Source organism: Entelurus aequoreus, linkage group LG20, assembly GCF_033978785.1.
Source record: "Entelurus aequoreus isolate RoL-2023_Sb linkage group LG20, RoL_Eaeq_v1.1, whole genome shotgun sequence".
NCBI classification, from domain to species: Eukaryota; Metazoa; Chordata; class Actinopteri; order Syngnathiformes; family Syngnathidae; genus Entelurus; species Entelurus aequoreus.
This window is the reverse complement of record NC_084750.1, coordinates 12,596,089-12,616,095: the sequence shown is the minus strand read 5'-3', so window position 1 is coordinate 12,616,095 and position 20,007 is coordinate 12,596,089. Positions and strand designations below refer to the sequence as shown.

Here is a 20,007-nt window from a genome sequence, read left to right as displayed (position 1 = left end):
GGCTCCGGAGCCGCATGCGGCTCTTTGACCACTCTGATGCGGCTCAGCTGCATACTTGCCGACCCTCCCGGTTTTCCCTGGAGTTTTACGGACGTCAGTGCCTCTCCTAGTGATCTCCCGGGGTTAATATTGTCCGATTTTCACCCTAACAATTGAATTAAGAGTGTACCTTAGCGCTACTGCAATAATTGTCCTCTAAAGCCTGCACAAATCGCATGACAGCCCAGCCACATGTTGCATGCAGCTTCTGCTTGCTAACGTAGGAGACAGCAAGGCATACTTGGTCAACAGCCACACAGCTTACACTGACGGTAGCCGTTTAAAACAACTTTAAAACTGTTACGTTAAACCGGAAGAGTTAGGGCTGCATGGGATTCTGGGTATTTGTTTTGTTGTGTTTATGTTGTGTTACAGCGCGGATGTTCTCCAGACATGTGTTTGTCATTCTTTTTTGGTGTGGGTTCACAGTGTGGCGCATATTTGTAACGTAACAGTGTTAAAGTTGTTATATATGACCACCGTCAGTGTAAGCTGTGTGTCTGTTGAACAAGTATGCCTTGCTGTCACTTACGAAGCTGCATTCAACATGTGGCCGACGCAGGTACGCTGTTGGAGCAGGCTGTAGAGGGCGCTAAAGGCAGTACCATCACGCCCTGGAACTCGGGAATCTCCCGGATAAATTGAGAGGGTTGGCAAGTATGACGCTATCAGGCGCAATCGCGGGTCGCACTATCATTACATTTTTATATTAAGGTGCGGGCCGGGGCGTGTGTCAGAGACCCCTCGTTAAAACATTGCACAAAGCAAAAAAAGCTTTGTATGCAGAGTTATTTCGTTTTAAATTTTCAAGAGTTTTGTGGCTCCCATTGTTTTCTTTAATTTGTGAAACTTGTCAAAATGGCTCTTTGAGTGGTAAAGGTTGCCGACCCCTGTACTAGATCAACAGCCATACAGGTCACACTGAGGGTGACCGTACAAACAACTTTAACACTGTTACAAATACGCGCCACACCGTGAACCCACACCAAACAAGAATGACAAACGCATTTCGGGAGAACATCCGCACCGTAACTCAACATAAACACAACAGAACAAATACCCAGAAACCCCACTTCTGCGGTCCCTTCCAAGGTTTCTTGTCATCATCCCATTCGGTTGAGTTTTTTCTTGCCCTGATGTGGAATCTGAGCCGAGGATGTCGTTGTGGCTTGTGCAGCCCTTTGAGACACTGGTGATTTAGGGCTGTATAAGTAAACATTGACTGATTGATGTTCAAACTGTGTGTAATGTTACAGTGGCCAAAAATAATGATTATACTTGTTAAATACAACCTCTTCCTTGGTTTTAATGAATACTCAAGCCTCCTACGCCACATTATTTTAAAGTGGGTCTTTAAGATGGGTGTTACTTGGTGAAAAAAGTTTGACAAGCACTGCTCTAGAGATAACCTCTCTGTGTTTAGTGGCATGTTCATCCACTGAATGGCAACACAAACATGTTGAAGGTGTATTTGTCAATCAAATCAATAATCAGCTGACACATGCAAATGTCTTTTGTTTTCCAGAAAAGCAGCCAAACACCAGGTATGTCCAACAAATGAAGAAAATGCAAAATATTCTTCTATACACCGAGATTTATTTGTTTTCATTCATATTTAATCACTTTAGTTTGTTCAACTATTTTGTTTTCTATTCATTTGTTTTCATTTATCTTCTTAGTACAACATACAACACACAAACAATGTGCTCTACATACAACACACAAACAATGTGCTCTACATACAACACACAAACAATGTGCTCTACATACAACACACAAACAATGTGCTCTACATACAACACACAAACAATGTGCTCTACATACAACACACAAACAATGTGGTCTACATACAACACACAAACAATGTGGTCTACATACAACACACAAACAATGTGCTCTACATACAACACACAAACAATGTGCTCTACATACAACACACAAACAATGTGGTCTACATACAACACACAAACAATGTGGTCTACACACAACACACAAACAATGTGCTCTACATACAACACACAAACAATGTGCTCTACATACGACACACAAACAATGTGCTCTACATACGACACACAAACAATGCGGTCTACATACGACACACAAACAATGCGGTCTACATACGACACACAAACAATGCGGTCTACATACGACACACAAACAATGCGGTCTACATACGACACACAAACAATGCGGTCTACATACGACACACAAACAATGCGGTCTACATACGACACACAAACAATGTGGTCTACACACAACACACAAAGACAAAGATATGTTTCAAAGGGCCAATTTATTTCAGGCCAGAAAAAATGGACAAAACTATTTTAAATAGCTGCAACATAATGGCACTTTAACTTTAACTCTAAGTAGATAGGATCTTTGATCCAAGACACAACTTGCATTTAACTAAAATGTTATTTTCTTTGTGCTCGACAAAAGAAAAGTATTGAGAATGTCTCCATGTTAAAAAACTCGACTTCTGGCTTCACCATGATGTCTTGTTAGTTGTTATGAGAGTAGCGTGTGTGTGTGTGTGTGTGTGTGTGTGTGTGTGTGTGTGTGTGTGTGTGTGTGTGTGTGTGTGTGTGTGTGTGTGTGTGTGTGTGTGTGTGTGTGTGTGTGTGTGTGTGTGTGTGTGTGTGTGTGTGTGTGTGTGTGTGTGTGTGTGTGTGTGTGTGTGTGTGTGTGTGTGTGTGGCCCTTTAAGATATGACAACATGTGAGGTGAGTGACGTCAGTGAGTGAGTGAGTGGGCGAGAGAGGTGAGGGAGCGGCGACAGTGAGTGCGTGCAGGTGTTCTAGCTTGGTGGACGGCTGCGTCCAATAAAGTCACAAAGTTGCAACAAACCGCCGGTCTCGTCATAAAGACCCTCTTCCGGGTAAAGTGAAGGTTGTTAGCCCCGAAGTACGCCTCCCCTGCGGCGTGCTTTCCCCCACCCACAGAAAGCACCCCTCTTCTTTTCCACCAGAGCGCTCCAATAAAACACACTCAGATCTTCTGTTTCTAGCCGATACTACATAAAAATGACGTAAAATAACGCAGTAACGCATCATGCAGTAACGGTAACTGAGTTATAAAAAATAACGCGTTAGATTACTAGTTACCGCCGAAACTAACGGCGTTACAGTAACGCGTTAGTCCCAACACTGATTGTGATCGACTTATTTTGATTCCTAATTATTGACCGTAAGGATTTCTGACTGATGAAAGCAAATTGTTTCTTCCTAGTTGTTGCCAGTCCAGGAGGTCCTAACGCCGTTCGAAGCAGCAACTTTGTCCTGGTTGGATCTCACAAGCTCACACTTTCGTCCACCGGGAAGAGCAAGTTTCCCTTAGAGAAGGTAATGCAGCCTTTCTTCTTCCATATTTGTCCCGCTCTCAAGTATCTTTGACACAATAGCTCCCAAGAACACTCTCGATGTTGTCACTAGCTCATGCTTCCTTCTAAATCCTTTTAACACTTGAATAAATATTACAAGTCCAATTCCCTTACTATATTTGTCAATGAATTCTTAGAAAACAAGCAAAATACCACAAGCTTTAGCATAAAAATTGTTACGAATGTCAGACGTGACGTTTTTGTCACAATATGCTAATAATAAACTCGATAAATGTCAGCGCTTCTATGATTTTATATCAATTTAGGTTGCATGTACATTGTTTCAAAAAGCACATTTACCATTTATACGCATCTTTCACATTATGAGTAACATTTGTTTTCTATGTGATGTACAAACCCCAAAAGCAGTGAAGTTGTCACGTTGTGTAAATGGTAAATAAAAACAGAATACATCCATCCATCCATCCATCTTCTACCGCTTATTCCCTTCGGGGTCGCGGGGGGCGCTGGAGCCTATCTCAGCTACAATCGGGCGGAAGGCGGGGTACACCCTGGACAAGTCGCCACCTCATCACAGGGCCAACACAGATAGACAGACAACATTCACACTCAAATGTTAAATAAACATCCAAACGTTAAAGCTAAATTTTAAATGTTAAACCTAAATGTTAAATCTAAATATTGAAGCCAAATGTGTAATCTAAATCTAAAAGTTAAAGCCAAATGTTTAACCTGAATCTCAATGTTAAACCTAAATGTTAAATTTTAAATCTAAATGTTAAAGCTGAATGTTTAATCTAAATCTAAATGTTAAAGCCAAATGTTTAATCTAAAACTAAATATTAAAGCCAAATGTTTAATCTAAATCTAAAAGTTAAAGCCAAATGTTTAACCTGAATCTCAATGTTAAACCTACATGTTAAATTTTAAATCTAAATGTTGAAGCTGAATGTTTAATCTAAATCTAAACGTTAAAGCTAATTGTGTAATCTAAATCTAAATGTAAAAGCTAAATGTTTAATCTAAATCTACATGTTAAACCTAAATGTTGAATCTAAATCCAAATATACGGTAAATATAAATGTTAAACCTAAATGTTCAATCTGAAAGTTAAACATAAATGTTAAATCTGAACCTGAATGTTGAATCTAAAAGTTAAAGCTGAATGTTAAATCTTGTCGTTAAGTACAAATGTTGAATAAACATCTAAATGTTAAAGCTACATTTTAAATGTTAAACCTAAATATTAAAGCCAAATGTTTAATCTAAATCTAAAAGTTAAAGCCAAATGTTTAACCTGAATCTCCATGTTAAACCTAAATGTTAAATTTTAAATCTAAATGTTAAAGCTGAATGTTTAATCTAAATCTAAATTTTAAAGCCAAATGATTAATCTAAATCTAAATATTAAAGCCAAATGTTTAATCTAAATCTAAATTAGAGCCAAATGTTTAACCTGAATCTCAATGTTAAACCTAATTAAATCTAAATGTTAAAGCTGAATGTTTAATCTAAATCTAAATGTTAAAGCCAAATGTTTAATCTAAATCTAAAAGTTAAAGCCAAATGTTTAACCTGAATCTCCATGTTAAACCTACATGTTAAATTTTAAATCTAAATGTTGAAGCTGAATGTTTAATCTAAATCTAAATGTTAAAGCTAATTGTGTAATCTAAATCTAAATGTAAAAGCTAAATGTTTAATCTAAATCTACATGTTAAACCTAAATGTTGAATCTAAATCCAAATATAAATATAAATGTTAAACCTAAATGTTCAATCGAAATGTTAAGTCTAAAAGTTAAACATAAATGTTAAATCTGAACCTGAATGTTGAATCTAAAAGTTAAAGCTAAATACAACGATTTGCAAATCCTTTTCAACTTATATTCAATTGAATAGACTGCAAGGACAAGATGTTTCATGTTCACACTGGTAAACTTTGTTATTTTTTGCAAATATTAGCTCATTTGGAATTTGATGCCTGCAAGATGTTTCAAAAAAGTTGGCACAGGTGGCAAAAAAGACTGAGAAAGTTGAGGAATGCTCATCAAACTCTTATTTGGAACATCCCATAGGTCAGGGGCGTCAAACTCAAATACAGAGTGGGCCAAAATGTAAAACTGAACAAAGGTTGAACAAATGAACCTTTTAATAGGGACCCAAACAAGTTTAGCATTGAATATTGAACAAGCAAGGCTTATATAACTTTATAGTGACATGCAAAATCCAGTTTAAAATCATAATAATAGTTATTAAAAAATATCAATAAAAATTGAATACCTCTTTTCTATTTGCAGCCTTTTGAGGTAAATATCAACATTAACTTTTTCCACAGGCTAATACATTTGAAAATAAAATAACAATGAATAAACCAACCATTCAGGACTTTAAACTGCTCAGTTTGCGACACACTGATCTAATCTCATGTGCCCAAGCCAGATACCTGCCATCTTTTCTTGGATGCTAGTTCATTAATGTCGGGGCTCGGGCTTTAAGCTGAGGCAACCCTCATTATCGAACGAAGGTGTTCATCAGTCATCATATCTCGTAGTCCACAGTCTTGGGGGCGTGCCTTAAAGGCACTGCCTTTAACATCTTCTATGAGCTGTCGTCCATCCATTCGAACAACGTGCCGGCCCAGTCACAAGATATGTGCGGCTTCTGTACGAACAAACATGTGAATGCAACGCATACTTGATCAACAGCCATACAGGTTACATTGAGAGTGTCCGTATAAACAACTTTAACATTGTTAGAAATATACGCCAGACTGTGAATCCACACCAAACAAGAATGACAAACACATTTCGGGAGAACATCTGCACCGTAACACAACATAAACACAACAGAACAAATACCCAGAACCCTTTGCAGCACTAACTCTTCCGGGACGCTACAATATACACCCCCGCCACCACCATCTACGGTCCGTAATATCATCAAATTGTTCAGAGAATCTGGAGAAATCACTGCACGTAAGCGGCAATGCCCGTGACCTTCCATCACACAGGCGGTACTGCATCAAAAAGCGACATCAGTGTGTAAAAGATATCACCACATGGGCTCTGGGCCACTTTAGAAAACCACTGTCAGTAACTACAGTTGGTCGCTACATCTGTAAGTGCAAGTTAAAACTTTACTATGCAAAGCCAAAGCCATTTATCAACAACACCCAGAAACGCCGCCGGCTTCGCTGGGCCTGAGCTCATCTAAGATGGACTGATGCAAAGTGGAAAAGTGTTCTGTGGTCTGACGAGTCCACATTTCAAATTGTTTTTGGAAACTGTGGACGTCGTGTCCTCCGGACCAAAGAGGAAAAGAACCATCCGGACTGTTCTAGGCACAAAGTGTAAAAGGCAGCATGTGTGATGGTATGGGGGTGTATTAGTGCCCAAGACATGGGTAACTTACACATCTGTGAAGGCACCATTAATGCTGAAAGGTACATACAGCTTTTGGAGCAACATATGTTGCCATCCAAGCAACGTTATCATGGACGCCCCTGCTTATTTCAGCAAGACGATGCCCAGCCACGTGTTACAACAGCGTGGCTTCATAGTAAAAGAGTGCGGGTACTAGACTGGCCTGCCTGTAGTCCAGACATTGAAAATGTGTGGTGCAATATGAAGGCTAAAATATGAGAAGGGAGACTGTTGAACAACTTAAGCTGTACATCAAGCAAGAATGGGAAAGAATTCCACTTCAAAAATGTGTCTCCTTAGTTCCCAAACCTTTACTGAGTGTTGTTAAAAGGAAAGGCCATGTAACACACTGGTAAAAATGCCTTTTTTACAATGTGTTGCTGCCATTAAATTCTCAGTTAATGGTTATTTGCAAAAAAAAAAAGAAGAAGTTTCTCAGTGTGAACATGAAATATCTTGTCTTTGCAGTCTATTCAATTGAATATAAGTTGAAAAGGATTTGTTGTATTCTCTTTTTATTTACCATTTACACAACGTGACAACTTCACTGATGTTTGGTGTTGTATTTCATCACCAGCATTGTGTGGACATTTCTAATAATAGAGCAAATGATGATGAAAGAGCAAATAAAAAAGAAATGCTTTTAATAAGCGAGTACATGTGCTTATGTTCAAGGTGCCGTTCTTGTGTCCTCTGGAAGGACACGTCTACCTGAAGATGCAGTGTGAGGTTGGATGCAACGTGGAGGAAAAAGGCTTCCTGGTGAGTGCAAGCCCTGAAATGCTCTCCATTTATTTGATCAAAGTTGCAGAAGGTGACATTTGATACAAGACTTGGAACATGCGGTATATTAGCAGTATCACTTTAAGAGGACAGATGTAATAAATAATTGCTATATTGGTTAGACCTTGTAAAAACACAGCAAATAAGATGATTGGCGTTCAGGCTGTCAATCATGCCTCTCATGTGCGCACATGTACACGTAAGAGATGCTTGAGAATTGGGATCGAAATGACGTAAAAATGCGAGTGAAATCATACGCTTTTGTAACGAGACCTTATGTTGATGTTTGGAGCTAACATGGTTGTGGGATCTTATGCTGCATCTTTAAAATGAACACAATAGATCAGGAATTTTACATGTCCACACTTTCTTTCTTTTTTTTTAACTTTATTGTACATGTACATGTTTACTTATACTCTCATTTACATGTCCAAACTTTTTCAAACTTAATTCTACATGTCCAAACTTCATTTATACTTTATTGCATTTTATTGTTTATTTTTTAATTTAACTTTATTTTACATGTCTAAACTTTATTTATACTTTATTGTACGAGTCCAAACTTTATTTATACTTTTTATTTTACATGGCCAAACTTTTTTAAAACTTTTATTTAACTTTATTTTACATGTTATAACTTTATTTATACCTTATTTTACATGTCTAAACTTTTTTAAAACTTTATTTATACTTTATTTTATTTAGTCATATTTTCCATATCTAAACATTTTATTTTACATGTCCAAACTTTTTTAAACTTTATTCTACATTTCCAAACTTAATTTATACTTTTTATTTTACATTTCCAAACTTTTTAAAAACTTTTATTTAACTTTATTTGACATGTTCTAACTTTATTTATACTTTATTTTACGTGTCTAAACTTTTTATTTACTTTATTTTACATGTCTTAACTTTATTTACACTTTATTGTACAAGTCCAAACTTTATTTAATCTTTATTTTACATGTCCAAACTTTTTTTAGACTTTATTTTACATGTCTTAACATTATTTATACTTTATTTTATTTAGTCATATTTTCCATATCCAAACCTTTTATTTTAACTTTATTTTACATGTCCAAACTTTTTCAAACTTTATCCTCCATGTCCAAACTTAATTTATACTTTTTATTTTACATTTCCAAACTTTTTAAAAAACTTTTATTTAACTATATTTTACATGTTCTAACTTTATTTATACTTTATTTTACATGTCTAAACTTGTTTTTAACTTTGTTTATACTTTATTTTATTTAGTCATAATTTCCATGTCTAAACATTTTTAATTTTAACTTTATTTTAAATGTCCAAACTTTTCAAAACTGTATCCTACAAGTCCAAACTTTATTTATATTTATTTATTTTAGTTTACATTTCCAAACTTCTTTTTAGTTAATTTGACTTTATTCTATATGACCATCCTTTTTTATTTTTATTTTAACTTAATTTTACTTTTATTTTAATTTACATGTTCTAACTATTTTACTTGTCCAAAACTTTTTCAAAACATTTATTTAACTTTATTTTACATGTTATAACTTTATTTTACGGGTCTAAAATTTGTAAAACTTTATTTATACTTTATTTTATTTAGTCATATTTTCCATATCTAAACATTTTATTTTAACTTTACTTTACATGTCCAAACTTTTTTAAACTTTATTCTACATTTCCAAACTTAATTTATACTTTTTATTTTACATTTCCAAACTTTTTAAAAACTTTTATTTCACTTTATTTATACTTTATTTTACGTGTCTAAACTTTTTATTTACTTTATTTTACATGTCTTAAGTTTATATACACTTTATTGTACAAGTTCAAACTTTATTTATACTTTATTTTACATGTCCAAACTTTTTTAAAACTTTTATTTAACTTTATTTGACATGTTCTAACTTTATTTTTACTTTAGTTTATGTGTCTAAACTTTTTTAAAACTTTATTTTACATGTCTTAACTTTATTTATACTTTATTTTATTTAGTCATATTTTCCATATCCAAACATTTTATTTTAACTTTATTTTACATGTCCAAACTTTTTTAAACTTTATTCTCCATGTCCAAACTTAATTTATACTTTTTATTTTACATTTCCAAACTTTTTTAAAAACTTTTATTTAACTATATTTTACATGTTCTAACTTTATTTATACTTTATTTTACATTTCTAAACTTGTTTTTAACTTTATTTATACTTTATTTTATTTAGTCATATTTTCCATGTCTAAACATTTTTAACTTTATTTTAAATATCCAAACTTTTCAAAACTGTATTCTACAAGTCCAAACTTTATTTATACTTATTTATTTTAGTTTACATTTCCAAACTTCTTTTTAGTTAATTTGACTTTATTCTATATGACCATCCTTTTTTTTTTTTTTTTAACTTAATTTTACTTTTATTTTAATTTACATGTTCTAACTATTTTGCTTGTCCAAACGTTTCCTTAAAAACTTTATTTTACATGTCCAAAGTTAGAATGGAGGCAAGTTTGATACAATTTGTATAATAAAGATGATAAAAACAATCATTGTGCCTGGAAAAAAAACATCGACACCTCAGCTTTGTGTTCTTGCTGACAAAACTAATTACTGTCATAGCTAATAGAATAGCTCATTAATAATTCATATCTTTGCCAAGGGTCAGTAAAAATTGGCCCTTTTTGCTACAGTTTGGAGACAACAGCCCAGTTTCACATTCTGAGCATAAGTAAAGGAATGTGCTTTAAATGAATCCACAATATTACAGTTATTTGCAATTTGACATGAATTGTTGCACTTCCAGATGACCGTGTGAAATTAATATCACCAACAACGTCATGTTTGGAAGATGAATTAAATGAAGCATGTGCACTTGATGCAAAAGTGCACTGGAAACTGAATCTTGAAAATGCATGAGCATATCTCCAACTGACTATTTTTATTACATCAAGTCATTTACTGTAAATTCTGCTAATGTTTATCTCAGACTTCATTTCTCTTGCATTGACTCATTAAGGCTCTTTTGTTCTTTTTGCAGACAATGTTTGAGGACGTTAGCGGTTTTGGAGCCTGGCACAGAAGATGGTGCGTCTTGTCAGGGTACTGCATCTCCTACTGGACGTACCCCGATGATGAAAGGCGCAAGGTAAACAAATATAATAATCATAATAATAATAACCCATAATACCCCGATGATGAAATACACAAGGTAAACAAACCCATTACTCTTTAATAATTATAATAATAATAATAACCCATAATACCCCGGTGATGAAAGACACAAGGTAAACAAACCCTTTACTCTATAATAATCATAATAATAATAATAACCCATAATAATCCGTTGATGAAATACACAAGTTAAACAAAGCTAAATTTACTCAAAATTACAATGTAATAAAAATCCTAATTTAAATCACAACATGCTGGTTTACAAAAAGTATTGTAGTTGATTTAAAGTATACTTGTTGTTTACTATAAATATTCACGCTGTTTTTAAAGTGTACTTGTTGTATACAAAAATTAATGTGGTTGTTTTAAAGTATACTTGTTTATGAAAAATATTGCAGTTGTTTTGATGTATACTTGTTTACAAAAAGTCATGTGGTTGTTTTGAAGTATACTTGTCTACAGAAAGTATTGTAGTTGTTTTAAAGTATACTGGTTTACTTCAAAACAACAACATTACTTTTTCTAAACAAGTATACTTCAAAACAACTGCAATATTTTTCATAAACAAGTATACATCAAAACAACTACAATATTTTTCATAAACAAGTATACTTTAAAACAACCAGCTTACTTTATGGTAAACGGGATTGTAGTTGTTTGAAACAACTACAATACTTCTTGCATATTTTAAAACTACAATACTTCTTGTGAACAACAAGTATACTTTAAAACAACTACAATACTTTTTGTATATTTTAAAAGTATGCTTGTTGTTCACAAGAAGTATTGTAGTTGTTTTAAAATATACAAGAAGTATTGTAGTTGTTTTCAAGTACACTTGTTGTTCACAAGAAGTTTTGTTGTTGTTTTATAGTATACTTGTTAAGAAGTATTGTAGTTGTTTTATAGTATACTTGTTAAGAAGTATTGTAGTTGTTTTATAGTATACTTGTTAAGAAGTATTGTAGTTGTTTTATAGTATACTTGTTAAGAAGTATTGTAGTTGTTTTATAGTATACTTGTTAAGAAGTATTGTTGTTGTTTTATAGTATACTTGTTAAGAAGTATTGTAGTTGTTTTAAAGTATACTTGTTGTTTACAAAAAGTATTGTAGTTGTTTTAATGTATACTTGTTTATGAAAAATATTGTAGTTGTTTTAAAGTATACTTGTTTACTTCAAAACAACTACATTGTTTTAAAGTATACTTGTTAACAACCACATTACTTTTTGTAAACAAGTACACTTTAAAACAACCACATTACTTTTTTGTAAACAGTATAGTATTTGTTTGAAACAACTACAATACTTCTTGCATATTTTAAAACTACGATACCTCTTGTGAACAACAAGTATACTTTAAAACAGCTACAATACTTTTTGTATATTTTAAAAGTATACTTGTTGTTCACAAGAAGTATTGTAGTTGTTTAAAAAATATACAAGTATTGTAGTTGTTTTCAAGTGTACTTGTTGTTCACAAGAAGCATTGCTGTTGTTTTATAGTATACTTGTTAAGAAGTATTGTAGTTGTTTTAAAGTATACTTGTTAAGAAGTATTGTAGTTGTTTTAAAGTATACTTGTTTATGAAAAATATTGTAGTTTTAAAGTATACTTGGTTACTTCAAAACAACTACTTTGTTTTAAAGTATACTTGTTAACAACCACATTACTTTTTGTAAACAAGTACACTTTAAAACAACCACATTACTTTTTTGTAAACAGTATAGTATTTGTTTGAAACAACTACAATACTTCTTGCATATTTTAAAACCACAATACTTCTTGTGAACAACAAGTATACTTTAAAAACAACTACAATACTTTTTGTATATTTAAAAGTATACTTGTCGTTCACAAGAAGTAGTGTAGTTTTTTTAAAGTATACTTGTTGTTCACAAGAAGTATTGTAGTTGTTTTAAAGTATACTTGTTGTTCACAAGAAGTATTGTAGTTGTTATAAAGTATACTGCTTGGTTTTGTTTTTCAGGTTTACATGGAAGTGAATACACTTTCATTATTATTATTATTATTATTATTATTATTATCAGCAGCTACACAGCAGCTAAGCACACAATCTAGACATACGGTCTATAATAATCAGTGAACAATAAAAAGCACATTTGTCAATATAAAGAAATGATAGTTGCCCATTACTTACACATACAAAGTCTTCTAGGCAGAAGCGTATTACAAAATATATCCAGGAACAAACGTGTCCGCATGTTTCAACTTACTGTGTCGTGAACCCATTAACTTCTTGAATTATTGTGGTGTCGCCAAAAAACCCCAAAACCATTCCACTTCTACTTAAAGACAGCATTCTAGACGGTGAATAATAACAACACCTACCACTGTTCTCTGATTGGCTCATTTCACTTGATCTAACATTACACACTACTATGATTTCTGCTGATATCGGCTCCTGTATCAGTAGTGAAAAAGTGGTATACCCCTACATGTCATGTGAATATTCCAATCCATGGGAATATTACAATTCAATTGATGATCAGGATTATTTATAAAAACATGACCGATGTATTTGTGTTATCTACCACGTTATGACCCGATATTGATTGTGTCAAAAGTACACAAAAACACCTTTTTTTTGTGCTTTTTCTCAGAATCCTATTGGTCGAATCAACCTGGTCAACTGCAGCAGTAAGAAGGTGGAAGCTGCCAAGCGAGAGTTCTGTGCTCGACCCAACACCCTTGAACTCACCACAGTTAGACCTCAGAGAGAAGACGACAAGGAGACTCTCGTCAGCCAGTGTACCAACACCATGTGTGTCACCACGTAAGTACTTTGTCTAGTACTATACCATGTGTGTCACCACGTAAGTACTTTGTCTAGTACTACACCATGTGTGTCACCACCTAAGTACTTTGTCTAGTACTACACCATGTGTGTCACCACGTAAGTACTTTGTCTAGTACTACACCATGTGTGTCACCACGTAAGTACTTTGTCTAGTACTACACCATGTGTGTCACCACCTAAGTACTTTGTCTAGTACTACACCATGTGTGTCACCACGTAAGTACTTTGTCTAGTACTACACCATGTGTGTCACCACCTAAGTACTTTGTCTAGTACTACACCATGTGTGTCACCACCTAAGTACTTTGTCTACTAGTACATCAATGTACACCATGTGTGTCACCACCTAAGTACTTTGTCTAGTACTACACCATGTGTGTCACCACCTAAGTACTTTGTCTAGTACTACACCATGTGTGTCACCACCTAAGTACTTTGTCTAGTACTACACCATGTGTGTCACCACCTAAGTACTTTGTCTAGTACTACACCATGTGTGTCACCACCTAAGTACTTTGTCTAGTACTACACCATGTGTGTCACCACCTAAGTACTTTGTCTAGTACTACACCATGTGTGTCACCACCTAAGTACTTTGTCTAGTACTACACCATGTGTGTCACCACCTAAGTACTTTGTCTAGTACTACACCATGTGTGTCACCACCTAAGTACTTTGTCTAGTACTACACCATGTGTGTCACCACCTAAGTACTTTGTCTACTAGTACATCAATGTACACCATGTGTGTCACCACCTAAGTACTTTGTCTAGTAGTACATCAACGTACACCATGTGTGTCACCACGTAAGTAGTACATCAATGTACACCATATGTGTAACACCTAAGTACTTTGTCTTAGACCAAGTAATACTCCAATGTACACTACGTCTGTGACCTTCTAAGTACTTCTTCTTAGACCAAGTAATACTTCAATGTACACCATTTGTGGTACTACCTCAGTACTTTGTCTTAGACCTACTAATACTTCAATGTGCACTATGTGTGGAAATACCAAAGTACTACCTCTTAGACCTAGCAATACTTCATTGCACAATATGTGTGTGACCAGTTAAGTACTACCTCGTATACCTAGTAATACTTATAGTACTGATGGTATGTTCCGTGTGTAGTACCGATGGTATGTTTCATGTGTAGTACCGATGGTATGTTTCGTGTGTAGTACCGATGGTATGTTTCGTGTGTAGTACCGAACCAATGGTATGTTTCATGTGTAGTACCGATGGTATGTTTCGTGTGTAGTACTGATGGTGTGTTTCGTGTGTAGTACTGATGGTGTGTTTCGTGTGTAGTACCAATTATATTTTTCCGGTGAAGTCATGATTGTACTTTTCATGTGAAGTACAGATGGTTCTTTTCGTGTGTAGTACCGATGGTACGTTTCGTGGGTAGTACCGATGGTAGGTTTTATGTGTAGTACCGATGGTATGTTTCGTGTGTAGTACCGATCGTATGTTTAGTGTGTAGTACCGATGGGACGTTTCGTGTGTAGTACCGATGGTAGGTTTCGTGTGTAGTACCGATGGTAGGTTTCGTGTGTAGTACCGATTGTACGTTTCGTGTGTAGTACCGATGGTAGGTTTCATGTGTAGTACCGATGGTATGTTTCATGTGTAGTACCGATGGTGTGTTTCATGTGTAGTGCCAATTATACTTTTCCGGTGAAGTCCTGATTGTACTTTTCATGTGAAGTACCGATGGTTCTTTTCATGTGTAGTACCGATGGTAGGTTTCATGTGTAGTACCAATGGTACGTTTCTTGTGTAGTACCGATGGTAGGTTTCATGTGTAGTACCGACGGTATGTTTCGTGTGTAGTACCGATGGTAGGTTTCATGTGTAGTACCGATGGTACGTTTCGTGTGTAGTACCGATGGTACGTTTCGTGTGTATCGTGTGTAGTACCGATGGTACGTTTCGTGTGTATCGTGTGTAGTACCGATGGTATGTTTCGTGTGTAGTACCGATGGTAGGTTTCGTGTGTAGTACCGATGGTAGGTTTCATGTGTAGTACCGATGGTAGGTTTCGTGTGTAGTACCGAAGGTATGTTTTGTGTGTAGTACCGATGGTATGTTTCATGTGTAGTACCGGTAGTAGGTTTCGTGTGTAGTACCGATGGTAGGTTTCATGTGTAGTACCGATGGTATGTTTCATGTGTAGTACCGATGGTATCTTTCGTGTGTAGTACCGATGGTATGTTTCGTGTGTAGTACCGATGGTAGGTTTCATGTGTAGTACCGATGGTAGGTTTCATGTGTAGTACCGATGGTAGGTTTCGTGTGTAGTACTGAAGGTATGTTTCGTGTGTAGTACCGATGGTATGTTTCATGTGTAGTACCGGTAGTAGGTTTCGTGTGTAGTACCGATGGTAGGTTTCATGTGTAGTACCGATGGTATGTTTCATGTGTAGTACCGATGGTATCTTTCGTGTGTAGTACCGATGGTACGTTTCGTGTGTAGTGCCGATGGTACGTTTCATGTGTAGTACCGATGGTAGGTTTCGTGTGTAGTGCCGATGGTATCTTTCGTGTGTAGTACCGATGGTAGGTTTCGTGTGTAGTCCCGATGGTATCTTTCGTGTGTAGTACCGATGGTACGTTTCGTGTGTAGTGCCGATGGTACGTTTCGTGTGTAGTACCGATGGTAGGTTTCGTGTGTAGTGCCGATGGTATCTTTCGTGTGTAGTACCGATGGTAGGTTTCATGTGTAGTCCCGATGGTATCTTTCGTGTGTAGTACCGATGGTACGTTTCGTGTGTAGTGCCGATGGTACGTTTCGTGTGTAGTGCCGATGGTACGTTTCGTGTGTAGTATCTATGGTATGTTTCGTGTGTAGTGCCAATGATACTTTTCCGGTAAAGTACAGATGGTTCTTTTACAGTGTAGAACGGATGGTACTTTTCATGTGTGATGGCACTTTTCCAGCGTAGTGCCAACGGTACTTTCCAGTGTAGTACAGATGATACTTTAATTGTACTTTTCCTGTGTAGTACACAGACGACTGATGCAAATGTTGTGCTGTGTCGTGCAGAAACTGGCTGAGTGCAGACACCAAAGCTGAGAGGAATTCATGGATGACGCACATCAATCAGGTTCTAGCAGATCTGCGCATGTGGCGACCAGATGCTTGTTATGCTGGCGTGTGACATTACTGTATATAATACCAAGGTATGCAATACTTGAATACACGCGCACACTCACAGAGTAAAAGTAGTGCTAATGTATACTTTATGAATATTATTGCAACTTTCCACTTCCTGCCTATAAAATCACATTGTTTACAGTCAAAATGTTACATATTTATTTCAATATTTCCACTTCATAAAATAGCAGCTTTGTTTTCCATTTTTCTCTTTGTGTTTTTCTAATAAACGAAACATGTTTCACTTAATGTTGACAATAAGAACATACTCACATGACATGATGAACCATACTAATATTTCACTACAGCTTTTCTACTTATTTACAGTATTTCCACTTGACTTTTAGTTTTATAAGTGGGAGGTATTTGGAGATTATACATATTTCTCGGTTGTTATAATCTGATTTGAAATGGTCTGTTAAAGCAGGATGTACGACTTTTTAAAATGTACTTGAATAACTAAGTGCGTTATTGAACATTTATACAATTTTCATGTAATGAATTTTTTCTTCTGGCTAGCTTTTATCTTTACATTTACTTCTACTGCATACCAAATGTATTGCTACTGCATTATATATATACATATTTATATATATAAATATATATATATATATATATATACACTGCTTAAATTTGTCAGGTATTTTGTGTTTTCAGGAAACTTCATTAAATGCCTGCTTTGTTTAAAACATGGTTATTGTTTGTTGATGTGTTGACAAAAGACATAAGCGGAAGAAGATGGACATGATGACAACATTATGTTACATAAATACACAAGTACATGATGACAACATTATGTTACATAAATACACAAGTACATGATGACAACATTATGTTACATAAATACACAAGTACATGATGACAACATTATGTTACATAAATACACAAGTACATGATGACAATGTTATGTTACATAAATACACAAGTACATGATGACAACATTATGTTACATAAATACACAAGTACATGATGACAACATTGTTACATAAATACACAAGTACATGATGACAACATTGTTACATAAATACACAAGTACATGATGACAATGTTATGTTACATAAATACACAAGTACACAATGACAACATTATGTTACATAAATACACAAGTACATTATGACAACATTGTTACATAAATACACAAATACTTGATGACAACGTTATGTTACATAAATACACAAGTACATGATGACAATGTTATGTTACATAAATACACAAGTACATGATGACAACATTATGTTACATAAATACACACGTACATGATGACAACATTATGTTACATAAATACACAAGTACATGATGACAACATTATGTTACATAAATACACAAGTACATGATGACAACATTATGTTACATAAATACACAAGTACATGATGACAACATTATGTTACATAAATACACGAGTACATGATGACAACGTTATGTTACATAAATACACAAGTACACGATGACAACATTATGTTACATAAATACACAAGTACATGATGACAACGTTATGTTACATGAATACACAAGTACATGATGACAACATTATGTTACATAAATACACAAGTACATGATGACAACATTATGTTACATAAATACACAAGTACACGATGACAGCATTATGTTACATAAATACACAAGTACACAATGACAACATTATGTTACATAAATACACAAGTACATGATGACAACATTATGTTACATAAATACACAAGTACATGATGACAACGTTATGTTACATAAATACACAAGTACATGATGACAACATTATGTTACATAAATACACAAGTACATGATGACAACATTATGTTACATAAATACACGAGTACATGATGACAACGTTATGTTACATAAATACACAAGTACATGATGACAGCGTTATGTTACATAAATACACAAGTACATGATGACAACATTATGTTACATAAATACACAAGTACATGATGACAGCATTATGTTACATAAATACACAAGTACATGATGACAACATTATGTTACATAAATACACAAGTACATGATGACAACATTAGGTTACATAAATACACAAGTACATGATGACAGCATTATGTTACATAAATAAACAAGTACATGATGACAACATTATGTTACATAAATACACAAGTACACGATGACAATATTATGTTACATAAATACACAAGTACATGATGACAACGTTATGTTACATGAATACACAAGTACATGATGACAACATTATGTCACATAAATACACAAGTACACGATGACAACATTATGTTACATAAATACACAAGTACACGATGACAACATTATGTTACATAAATACACAAGTACATGATGACAACATTATGTTACATAAATACACAAGTACATGATGACAACATTATGTTGCATAAATACACAAGTACATGATGACAACATTATGTTACATAAATACACAAGTACATGATGACAACATTGTTACATAAATACACAAGTACATGATGACATTATGTTACATAAATACACAAGTACATGATGACAGCATTATGTTACATAAATACACAAGTACATGATGACAGCATTATGTTACATAAATACACAAGTACATGATGACAACATTATGTTACATAAATACACAAGTACATGATGACAACATTATGTTACATAAATACACAAGTACATGATGACATCACGTACAAAATACATGTACATGATGACATCATTACGTGCATGTGCATTTTGTAGGGGATGACGTCATGGAGTATTTTGCCCCCTGCTGGCCTGCGTTCACAGGTAGATGTTTCCACCACCTTTGATGTTTTACTACCATTTCTCTGACTTGGTGGAATATTTCCATCTTTATGTGAAATGATTGGAATGACAGTCTGATGTTATTTTTCAAGACTAGTAGCAAATAAAAGTGTTTGTAGTCAAGGCGCCACCTTGTGGTGTGACTATCTAATCACATTAGATTCACTTTGGCAATAAAAGTCACTCATGGAACATTTTTTATTCTTTTCTTAATTGTTTACACAATTTTCTCATCTAAAGGAAGCTAATAAATATTTTCTACTTCACTAAACACCAGATGGAATTCTTGTGTCAACAGAGTACTTGTTTGATGAAGTACTGTGTGTTTTACACTATACAAGTACTTGTTTGATGAAGTACTGTGTGTTTTACACTATACAAGTACTTGTTTGATGAAGTACTGTGTGTTTTACACTATACAAGTACTTGTTTGATGAAGTACTGTGTGTTTTACACTATACAAGTACTTGTTTGATGAAGTACTGTGTGTTGTACACTATACAAGTACTTGTTTGATGAAGTACT

The 20,007-nt window shown here is 34.3% G+C and overlaps 1 protein-coding gene across 3 annotated transcripts in view; it reads left to right on the top strand.

The window, feature by feature from the left end:
• anln (anillin, actin binding protein) overlaps positions 1 to 17,398 on the top strand; it is a 71,229-nt gene extending 53,831 nt beyond the window's left edge. Inside the window, exons 18-23 of one of the 3 annotated variants that reach the window (XM_062029393.1) lie at positions 1,565 to 1,583; positions 3,271 to 3,383; positions 7,482 to 7,568; positions 10,616 to 10,723; positions 13,374 to 13,546; positions 16,621 to 17,395. In XM_062029393.1, the coding sequence (XP_061885377.1) occupies positions 1,565 to 1,583; positions 3,271 to 3,383; positions 7,482 to 7,568; positions 10,616 to 10,723; positions 13,374 to 13,546; positions 16,621 to 16,735 (615 nt within the window). In that variant the 3' untranslated portion in view covers positions 16,736 to 17,395. Of the gene's footprint in view, positions 1 to 1,564; positions 1,584 to 3,270; positions 3,384 to 7,481; positions 7,569 to 10,615; positions 10,724 to 13,373; positions 13,547 to 16,620 lie in introns of all 3 variants that reach the window. The other 2 variants (XM_062029392.1, XM_062029394.1) reach the window with 2 other exon arrangements.
• Positions 17,399 to 20,007: the final 2,609 nt, after the last annotated feature.